The 11963-nt window shown below is 31.4% G+C and overlaps 1 protein-coding gene across 1 annotated transcript; it reads right to left on the bottom strand.

Moving 5' to 3' along the window:
* Positions 1-656: 656 nt before the first annotated feature.
* On the bottom strand, positions 657-11957 carry LOC132748316 (adhesion G protein-coupled receptor B2-like). The gene is made up of 10 exons (XM_060737888.1): positions 11927-11957; positions 11150-11314; positions 9969-10139; positions 9158-9322; positions 8221-8331; positions 7701-7811; positions 7182-7318; positions 3864-3960; positions 1149-1310; positions 657-964 (listed from the first exon to the last, which is right to left on the bottom strand). The coding sequence occupies exons 1-10, from the start codon at positions 11943-11945 to the stop codon at positions 705-707; spliced, it is 1398 nt and encodes a 465-aa protein (XP_060593871.1). The 5' UTR covers positions 11946-11957; the 3' UTR covers positions 657-704.
* Between the last annotated feature and the right edge of the window lie 6 nt (positions 11958-11963).

Raw genomic sequence — 11963 nt, 5'->3', positions numbered from 1 at the left:
GACAGGTGTCGGCGCAATAAATTGGAGCATAAAAAAGTTATTTGACCTATTTTGTTTTATACAAATGTACTTTGTATATATAACATATTTCTATAGGACTTCAACAATTATGTGTTATATGAAATGAAAAAGAAGAAATTATTCCCATAAAAGTGACAGTAACCAAATATTTTTTTTCTATATATTATAGAAATAACTTTATTATATTTCTAGAAATATGATTTTTATGTCAAAAGCCCGATCGGGCATTTTGCTACTTTTTTGCTCTTTTGAAAGAACCCAATTAGACACGTCTTTGATGAGTGTGATTAAGATATCACAGTTTTAAATATATGGCAGTAGATTGATATAACAATTGTTGCTGTTGTTTGTTGTTGTTTTTTCTTGGGGGGGGTCTCAAAAATTAGAGTATATTAAGTAAAATGAGTGACAATGACACCATAACATCAATAAATAACACACCACTATCCATTTTCTTTAAGCGCTTTTGTTTTCTATAAAATTTAAATAGTTAAACAACAAGTTAATAGATCTACATGGTAGCTTCCTTTTTTTGCACATCAAGTTATTCGCTAATTAATGTTAGTATTTTCAGGCATGTTTAAAATTATTGCCTACAAGTCATCTTTAAAATATAAATTACATAGAAACAATCAAAAGTTTGGAAATAACATTTATTCTCACTAAATCAGACCAGGATTCATTCATATCCGCCGGAACATCATTTTGGAGACTTTTAGTGATTCCCAGCTTTTGAATGAGTAGTATACCATCCCACCTTGCGACTCGACAGGTCGTTGTGTACCAGGAGTAACATATTCACCATTTAGATTTGCTAGAGCACAACTGTTATACCACCATCCACCATGGTCGGTCATAGCGCAATTTCTGCTGGTTTCATCACGATCCATGTCGAAAGTTGAAAAACGGTTACCATTGTGATATGATATACCATAGTCATCGCCTGTTTTTGAAAACAAAACAAAATATGTAAGTCAGATTACCACATTTTGCTAATTTTGACATTATTAATTTCTTGTTAATGTTAATGATGTTATAAAATGGCTCCGTTATTATACAGCTTGAACTATCTTTGTATATACTGTTAACAACCATTTAAATTTAAAATCGACGACGACAATGAATACCTGCAGTTCCCACACCCTGGTCGATATGAAGAGTATAATACGGCATTTCACCGAGTCTAAAATTCTGAAATGTTTCGTATACAGATGTTCCGTCAGCTGCCGTCAGATCCAGCCTCAACTCTGTTTTTCCTCGGGAAACCATTTCATAGATGTTTTCAAGGCCTGTATTAAAAAAGTTTCTTTCTCAGAATAATCTGATAAATGGAAGCTCATATTTATACCTGTTTGACTAAGAGAATACTTAATACAAGTATTCTTTAAACATGTTCATGTTTGTGAGGTCATCTTTTGTTGTATCGTTATTATACTGATAGATTAAGGAACTATCCTATATTCACTAAATAAGTATCCCACAATTTAAATTTTACATCCAGTGTTTATCTCAAAATAATTCGTGAGTAATTTCTTCGTACTTGTACTTGCAGATCCTAATTTGTAATTTCTCAGTGTGGGACATTATAGAAATGTACCGATACATTAAATTAACACTGCAGCTATTAATTATAATAACGATATATACTTAGTTGAAAAATTGAATTTGAACATTTTCGAAAGTTAGGGTAATTATTGTTTGTATTATAGAAGAGTTCCAATAATTTGTTTGAATTAAATATTAGGACTTCAACTGGGAACTCACTGATTAATTTATTAGTAACGAAATATCACTTATTTATTGGTCAGCTAAAAGTGACGCTTCATTCATACTAAGTTCAGAAACACGAAATCTTTTACATAACTTTATATATGATTTATCTCAGAAGAATATTTTGTAAGCAGTCGTGAATTGTTTTATAGAAACAAAAGAAACAGCCGATTTGTACGATTAAGATAATGAAAAACTGTGAACATTAAATCATTATTATCATTTAAAGAAAAAGATCACTGATAATGTTAAGATATTTCTATACGAAATACGACTGGCACGGTCAATGGGCCGTAACCCTGCTTTTATCTACATATATTCAACTCCCACTCGAAAAATAAAACAATTTAAAGTGTCCAATAAGTGAACACTGGAGGCAAGTAATGTTCAATATCTGCACTGTTTGTTGTTAGGACAATAAAAACATGTTTTAAGTAGGAGAAATTCCTCAATCTGCCGATTCTCTAACAAAAAAAACACTCACGGAGTTTCTCCTTGACTAAATATAATTTAAATCAGACAGACAAATAAATATGTGCAAAAACCTAAAGAAAGATTATTAATTTTGTCAAAATGTAATTATTAAAATAAAAACAAGTATATACATGATTTGACCCGCGACACGACAAACCAACATAATGGGTTTGTGACCAGCATGGATCCATACAAGCCTGCGCATCCACGCAGTCTGATCAGGATCGATGCTGTTCGCTATCAGTTTCACTACTTGTTATAGGGTTTGTAAGCTAACAGCATGAATCCTACAGACTGCGCGGATGGGCAGGCTGGTCTGGATCCATGCTGGTCGCAAACGCGTTATGTTGGTTTTGTCTTGACACGGCTCATTTGTTCTATACTTGCTACATTTTATTCATGGAGAGTGGGTATTTATCTAAGATAAATGTATTTTTCTTCATGGATTATCAAGATAACTCTTTGGATAAACGATAAACAATGAGTCTATGTTAAACCTATTTAATGCATTATAAAGAAATACAATCTCATTTAGAAAATATAGTTTGAAGTTTTTGGCTGCAAAAAAACTGAACGTTTTTATGTATTTAATTTCTATAGACAGCTAATCAGTAAGATATTATTAGTTATCGTAATGAATAAACAATAGTTCTATGCAATTTTGAATTTTTAAATGCAATCTATCAATCTTGTGTATGTGTACTGTTAATGTCTGTCCATCTTGGGAACATGAATACAAATGTACAATGTACCTTCAATACTGGTTTGCAATCTTATTTTTTAACAAACTGAGCTATACACGTGTATGTATTCTACATTTGAGACAGTCTGCATTCTTATTTTATAGGTATGACCGATATATTGATACGAACTTATTGACGGTTGGCTTTATACATAAGCTACGGTGCCGCTCAAGCGGATGCAATCATTTTAAAGGGCAACACTGAGCGACCTCTGTCCTAAGAATGAAATGTTTATATACATTGGTTCCCGGTTTTACATTATGATAACAGCAACATTATAATAAAGACGATATAGTTATAACGTTTACTTTACATTGAGAATGACGATTTCATGTCTCTTTGTGAGTTAAATTTGTTTATGACAATAACACAAGTCTGGCAGAGCACAATTTGTATTGTAAATTTCATTTTGGGAAATTAACTGCACATTCACAAGTCATAAAATAAAACAAAGATCATGACAAAAACATGTAAAAGTAAGATGTTGTTAAAATTAGAATGTTATCATATTATTCTTTTCCATTTAAAAAAGTATTATACTAGTAAGCGTGTTTGCGTTCAACTTTTCATAAAATAACAAGAATTATTATCGAAAAAAGGGGTTGCTAGATATTCCCTTCCATATAATCTTCAGAAAGTAATTCGAACAATAGTATGGAAAATAAATCAACTGTACTGAAATACCACTCACCTAACCAAAATTCACCGTCTAAAGATCCAAATCCTCTCTCATAAAATAACAAGAATTATTATCGAAAAAAGGGGTTGCTAGATATTCCCTTCCATATAATCTTCAGAAAGTAATGCGAACAATAGTATGGCAAATAAATCAACATGTACTTAAATACCACTCACCTAACCAAAATTCACCGTCTAAAGATCCAAATCCTCTCTCATAATCACTAAAGTTTCTATAGAAATCAACGCTGCCGTTGAATCGATATTGAAACACCTGATGAAATAAAAAATCAATGTACATGTAATAATAGTATTGTACCAGAAACTATTACAAAAATGACAACTTCAAAGCGAAACGTCATACCTTTGATAAATGTCTTGACAACACCGTCTATATGCATGTTCATTACATTTGTTGAAGTATATAAAAGTTTCTATATCGATATAAACGAGACATTTTATAATATTATACATGTGGCGCAGAGGAATTATTCAAAGGCTGATTAACCCCGTTGGTTCAAACCCCGCCTGGTGCAAGCCGTTCTTTCTTTGAACCAGAATTAGTCTATCATTACTGATTGCTGCCATAAAGCTTTCAACACAATCGAACTTACAAAACATTCTGTAATACTAATGATGTAAATTTTGACATGTTTTGAACATTCTAAAATCATTTTGTTTGAATGTACGCAGTATTGCTTTACACTGCGTCTTCGTTATCTTTCATTATTTATCAAAATTAGGAACAAATTGTTAAAGTATAACTTGTATCGACATACAAATGAAATATATATACACACTCACTAAGGGTGTTTTTAAATAATTTTGAAAGTGAAATCTCCTTATTGATATTTTCAGGAAAATAAAAGATCATTTACTCCAATATTCACTTGGAAAGAGTTGTAGATAGAAAAAAGTATAAGAGACGATTATCACAAACAACAGATTCTTGTATAATATTTGATGTATATTATAAATCAGACTGTTCTCCAAAAATTAATCATGAAAACACAATGATTTTTACCAGTGTCACCACGGGCCAGATTACCAGACCATTTCCCAGTGGCAAATATGCTTATTTTTTACAATTTTTAGAACAAAATCATAATTGAGTTGAAATTCACGTTATCAAAGCTGACAATTTTTCTCGATTTCATTCCAATACGATTGTGGTATCAGACAGGTGATGTCAAAACATTTAATTGCCAAATTTTAATGTCTTTGTTATGCTTTGAATGATATATAAATTTGTTGGGTAAATCAACTTTGCATAATTCAAAATACTCTGCTGGTACCAAATATTTTTCCCAATCAAGCGATTTTAAGATGCAGGATGTCCCAAACAGTGCTAGGATTTTTTTCCCAAAATGTCTAGGAAAAGGCTTGAAACTGAAATTGTTTAGTTTGCGTTTCAAATTTACATACTGAAATAGTCCAAGACTTGTTCATATATAGTACAGCCTAAAACAAAAGAGTGTCAGTACATGCCCACAGTTTATTATAGTGTTAGTTAAGAACATACTTCAAATATTTCTGTCAATTGGCAAAGCAGTCATTTTCCTTTGCTGAATATGATGACTTACATATAATATTTAGTATGGTGTTTCATACAGTTCATCCTTATGAACATTGTTTACATTTTGATTATTCAAAAGTGAAACAAATGATAACATTCAATAGTAAAGCACAGATGTGAATTGATCGTTTCTTCACAAAATAATTTAAATATGTGTAAACATGTTTTTAAATATGTTTTAAAAATGTTTCCCTACCCTTGATTGACAATATTTTTTGCTTATTGTGCCTCAATTGGTAAGATCTGCTTTACTGACAGGCTCTTTTTAAAATTTGCAGTGATTATCTTTTAAACATTCTTTTACCTTGTAGCTTTGATTTTATTAGGCTTAATAATGGTACCATATTGGTTATTAAAAATTGTATGCTGTCTGAACAAATACATTGAATGCTGTCTGAACCTATGTGACAGAAAAAATATCACAAAAAAGTAATTTAGTATTACTATGAGTATTTATTAAAGAAATTGTATTTTGAATATATTTAAATAGTGTTATAGAAAGCCATTTTGAATGACAGACACGCAAATATAGTGCTCTGCATTATAAATGTAAGTAAAGAAAAATAAGATAAGCATTTTTTGCAAATTATTGAACTTCATATAATTGTTAATGCACATTTTTAAGGTGGTCATGCACATATTTGTCACTCTCATACAAATGAAGATTAGCATCACAGTCTGAGGGAATCTCTAGTTTGTAGATGTAGTACATAATAGTGTGATCATAACTGCATAGGCTCAGTAAGTGTTGAACAATAAACACTTGGGACAAGTTGTGGACTATTTTATAGGGAAGTCCTAGTAAGCACTTCAGTTGAATCCCCTGTCAGTAGTCTAAGGCCAGCCAAGAAAATTGTGTTGACGAAAATGTTAAATCAAGCTGTTTCGGCTTCAAACAAAATCATCACCCTAGTCCAGCAGTAATAACATAATCAATGGTGATATTTTGATTGTAGAGACTAGAGAGTAGAAGTGCTGTGTCAAATAATCAAAATTCTACATAACTTAGTTGTTGAATTCTCTCCCTTTATATTATTATTCAGTTATTGAATTTTTGTTCCTAAATACCTTTGGTGCTTCTTTTTATGATGAATATTATGGTAACATTTGAAGGAATATTGCAGTAAATTATCTATAGATTTGATAACTTACTTTTTCACAAAAATAAAATAATTCATGGAATTTACAGCTTTACTTTATGAGAAAAATTGATGACATTTTTATCAAAACCAAAGTACTGCCTTGTAATGCAGTATCAGTACCACTTTTTAAGACAGTAATGCAGTATCAGTACCAGTAGTAGCAAACTTTTGTAAGAATAATTTAGTATCAGTACCAGTACTTGCAAAATCGCTGCAGTACCAGTACCAGTAATGCAGCTCTGGTCAGGGGAGCGATCGAGGGCCACCTTGGCCCTCTTATTTCATATTTTTGACTCCCTTTAAAATGTCATGTGTTAAAAAAAGTCGAGGGTGCAGTTTTCTCTAGCAGCACTTATTTCAGTTTTTGCTTTTGTCATTAAGGGCAATTTACAATTTGTGATGGACCTACATGTAACCTAAATATTATATTCGAACATGATGTCATAGAATAATTGATTCTACTACACTTCATTTCTGAATTGTGTACTGAATATTTATTAACCGGCATCATCCTTCACTTATTGTAGTATTTGCCCCCGAAATAGTAAAAAAATGTCATTTTGATCTAATGACAGTACGTCCTAACTGCAGTGCCTTCAGTACTTTGATTAAATAAAGCACTCGAAGAAGTCTGCAATTAATAAAACTAATTTTTCAAAGAAATACTATTATTAACGATTTAAGAGTGAAATTTAAAACTTTACTTGCCGCTATTTCTTAAATGTCCATTGCGACTTTTTGAAACATCAAATAGTTGATATTAAAGAAGCAACATACCGTCCAACCACCCTTATCTGTCTCCATGTCGCAGTATATTTCTTTTACAAGTTTAGATCTCCGTAAGGTGACGTTATAAACTCCACTTCCTCTAGCCAATCTTTTATAAAGTATATCGTAACAGTCTGTGGCATTCACTAAAATGTTCGGTAATTTTTGTTAACATTTGTGTCAGTAACTTGCAGCTACAAAGATGAACTTGTTGTCGTTTTCTGGTGTTTTTGATCGGGGGGTCATCAATTGAACACAACTTTTGGTAACATGGACATTGTTAAAATATACACAAGCAAACTGCTTCCTCAAGACAAGAGAACCAGTGGAATATTAACTATTTTTTATCTCCGTTAAGACTTGTATCAGCAATCAACAAAAAGAGTTCGCTATACACATCTTTCCTTTTTACTATCCAAATGCAATGAAGTATTAAAATGTATTACAGCTGGGTGGAGCACAATTAATTGTGTTTAGTTAGCAAAAACCAATTTAATTGTTTATCAACTGTAATAAAAGAAAACGTACGGAGGTCACAGTTTCTTCCAACATATCCTTCAAAACAGTTGCATTTGTAGTCGATAAAACCAGATACGCAGCTCCCATGATCGCACGGATTTGACATGCAGTAATAATACGCTAAAACAAAGGGAAAAAACAACAACAACAATGAATAAGAGAACACACTAAAGAAAATAACTAAACAAATTATAATTTGGATAAAAATAATCATTCCTTTAATAATTATTTAAGTCCCAGACTAATAATACTATAGTTTATTTTATCTACACATCTCTGGTGTTCTTATCTTTTAACATTTAAAGATGATTATATAGCAAACTGTTGAATTGTTTTCAATGGATTCGCCCACTGTTGCTACAAAATCATTGTTAAATAACTCAGTTTGTTAGGAACAATTAAAGAAAATTAATTGAATTACATACGATGTTAAAATACCGCGAAGGTTAACAATAAGTACTTACAACTAATGTCAGAATAATAATGCCAAGGAAATATTCAAAACCCATGATTTAATTTAACTACATACATATATTACAGTAACGTCCCTCATAACCATGGTCACAGTAACAAAGAAAATCATTAGAAACGTCATAACATTGACCGTGTACACATGGACTGGCCGAACAATAATTCGTCACTGTAAAAAAATGAACACATTCACAAAAATAAATGTCGGATAGATTGGTACCCTTTGAATGTTTTTACTAAAAAAATAATTAATGTATTTAACTTGGATATTCTGTTGCAAAGAAACAGTAAGAGGAATCTTATGTGCAAAATATTCTTTTATAATGTTCTTAATAGTTTGTATCTTAGAACTTAGCTTCCTTCACCAGTAAAGCTGGAACGTCGCAATATGGTCTATACTGGGTCGGTGTGACGTAATTTTACTTTCTCGTATTGTGTATTATAAGTATATTAGGTTTTTGTCTCGAAAAATCAAAACATTTACAACACAAAACCTAATTTAGACCAATTATGAATCATCAACTTAAAAGAAAAAACTAATCAGCAAAATGATTTGCTGAATATTCCAAATATTTCTATGCACATCTATAATTGCAATTGTCAAAGATAAAAAACATTTTTTAAACAATAACATATTATAATCATCAAAGTCACGAAATTTGTAAGTAAAATCATAACATGAAGCTCATAAGATTACTACCACAACTCCAACAACTACAGGATTTGTATTCTTGATCCTTTCTTAAATTTAAATTAGAATTTTATCGTAATGACATGTTCATGACATTATAGCATCTTACACCGTTATCGGTGATTTTGAGTCATTTTTTCACCCCAAGACGTTATGGCCCAGGCATACAAGCCCATTTTTTTGGAATTAGTTCAAATAAGTATTAACTTGTTATATGCCATAATGTTCGTAGTTTATAAATTGAAACAGTGTGGCCGATTCGGTTTGGGACAGAAACGTCCTGTTTGCTTGTCAAATGTCATACCGCAGACATTATTAGCACACGACTCCACCCTGTCATTTGATCCTACACAATAATGTCCGTATGGTGATGGAGAAGGATTCGAACATGACCTCGTTTGAGTCCTTATTCCTCCGCCACAAGTTGCACTGCATGAACTCCATGACGTCCAGTCACTCCAACCGCCGTCTGTAAGATATTTTTTAGATCTTTTTTAAAACAACTATTGAAAATTAATTATAAAACAACGATTCATTGATTAATAGTTTCTCACCTAACCGGTTTGTATCCCCATTATTGATTTACTAGAACGATTTCGAATCACATTATATGGCTTTGCTTTGCTATCTTTTGGAGTTATATATCGAAATAGTGTCCATCCGTACAAAATCATGCTCGGGATGACTTCGTAAAGATGAACAATGTTTCAATATCATTGAAAACTATTATAAATTCTCTTCTTATTAAGGTGGTTTAATATAATGTGTAAAATTGGATTATGAGGAAAAAACATTTTATTTGAGAATATATATTTATTTATTTTTTATTTTTTTTTTGTGCATCTAAATATATTTAGAATATGTGGAGTGGCATTTGGCTTCAGCATTTATGGCCTTTTTTATATTTAGTCAAACAATCTTTTTCGTGTACATGACTTCAATTGGCTTCACTCATACTCGGTTTATGCTGAAACAGATAAATTTTAGACTGATTGTTAGGATAAAATGATTAACGCATTTTTGTTGATCGAATTTGCTTCACTTATATTTGGTTTATGCTTAAAACATATTTTGACTTTGATATTGATCAGATATTATGTCAATTCAATACTTACTTGCACATGGTGAAGGCATACAAAGTTGTGTTTCAGATCTGTCTCCGAAACAATGATTTCCAGCGAGAATTGGCGGTGGATTAGAACATGTCCTCGTGCGACGTTGCAAGCCCATGCCACATGTTACTGAGCACGAGCCCCAATTTGACCAATCACTCCATCCGCCATGAACTTGAAATCAAAGGACAATGTGCTAATTTAAATTGAATAAAGCTGTATTAAACTAGCTTTTAACAAATAATTGATTGTTTTCATTGAAATTATTGTGCCAAAGAAAATGAATTGGAATGAATTGGAAAACAATGATGTATGATATTGAGTCTTATTTTAGACTACCTCGAGAATTGACAATACGGTAATGGAAAAAGCGAAAGAACAGTTTCTTTTAATAGTACGTATGCGTCATATACATGTTTATACCTATACTCAAAACTTAATAAATAATGATAAATGACTGATTTGCTCCCACTGATTTGTAACTGCGTCTCATTTATATTTTACTAATATTTCATTAGATCTATTTTGGAGGCTTACGGTTTCTATTCTATTTTCCTTATCATTTATTCAAAAAGGTATAAAGGACATCTATAATTAGTTTATATCGTAGAATTTAGCAAACTATTTGATGAGCTGTTTAACTAAGTAGTTTCAGAAAATTAAAAAAATTACATCGAAGACATTTTTATATTGCAAAAGAACTTAACGGTGTGACCCACAAAACAGTTGAATAGAAAAATAATCAATCATCATCTTTAAAGACAAAACAACTAATCAACAAAATGGCCATATTCCAAATATTTCTATGGACATCTATAATCTAACTACGTTAGACTATATAATAATCATACTCGTCAAAGCCACGAAATTTAAGCTCATAAAGATATCCAATCATAATTACACACAGCTTCAAAAATTGTGATCGTGCTTCATTCTTGAATATCAAATTTGTTTTTTAATGTCATAACATTTTCATGATATTGGAGCATTTTGCACCGTTATCAGTTATTTTAAGTCATTTTGACTTCAAGATGTTTCGGCCCCAGACATATCGGCTCCATTTTGTATTAGTGTAAATAAGTATAAACATGTTGTATGCCACAAACAAATTGTAGAATATAAGTAAAAAATAAATTTAGCATTGTGGCCGTTTGCTTGTTATTTATCTCCGTGGAATGTCATACCGCAGTTATTTTTAGCACACGACTCCACTCTGTCATTTGATCCTACACAATATTGTCCGTATGATGATGGGGAAGGATTCGAGCATGACCTGGTTTGAGACCTTATTCCTCCGCCACAAGTTGCACTGCATGAACTCCATGACGTCCAGTCACTCCAACCTCCGTCTGTAAAATATTTTGCCGATCTTATTTAAAGCAACTATTGAAAATTAATTATAAAACAACGATTTATAGATTTATAGTTTCTCACCTAACCGGTTTTTATCCCTATGATTGGTTTAATAGAACAATTACGAATCACACCATAAAGCTTTGTTTTACTATCTTTTGGAGTTGTATATCGAAATGCTCGGGATGACTTCGTAAGGATGAACAATGTTTCAATATCATTGAAAATTCTTTTCAATTCTCTTTTCATTTTGGTGGTTAATATAATGTGTAAAAATGGATTATGAGGAAAAACCATTTCATTTGAGAATATATAATTACTTTTGTTGTGTCGCATCTAAATATATTAGGAATGTTTGGAGTGTCATTTGGCTTCAACATTATTTGCCTTTTTTATATTTAGTCAAACAATCTTTTTCGTGTACATGACTTCAATTGGCTTCACTCACACTCGGTTTATGCTGAAACAGATAAATTTTAGACTGATTGTTAGGATAAAATGATTAACGCATTTTTGTTGATCGAATTTGCTTCACTTATATTTGGTTTATGCTTAAAACATATTTTGACTTTGATATTGATCAGATATTATGTCAATTCAATACTTACTTGCACATGGTGAAGGCATACAAAGTTGTGTTTCAGA

Source organism: Ruditapes philippinarum, unplaced genomic scaffold (assembly GCF_026571515.1).
Source record: "Ruditapes philippinarum isolate M1 unplaced genomic scaffold, ASM2657151v2 ctg7153_1_1_1_1, whole genome shotgun sequence".
Taxonomy (NCBI): Eukaryota; Metazoa; Mollusca; class Bivalvia; order Venerida; family Veneridae; genus Ruditapes; species Ruditapes philippinarum.
Note: the sequence above shows the minus strand (reverse complement) of the source record. Positions and strands in the feature narration are given on the sequence as shown.

Excerpts from the sequence above, each read along its gene's own strand:
- LOC132748316 (XM_060737888.1), bottom strand. Across the intron at positions 8,332-9,157 it reads GTGTGCTAATAATGTCTGCG|TGACGAATTATTGTTCGGCC; the intron begins GTATGACATTTG and ends ATTTTTTTACAG. Across the intron at positions 965-1,148 it reads CCAGGGTGTGGGAACTGCAG|GCGATGACTATGGTATATCA; the intron begins GTATTCATTGTC and ends TTTCAAAAACAG.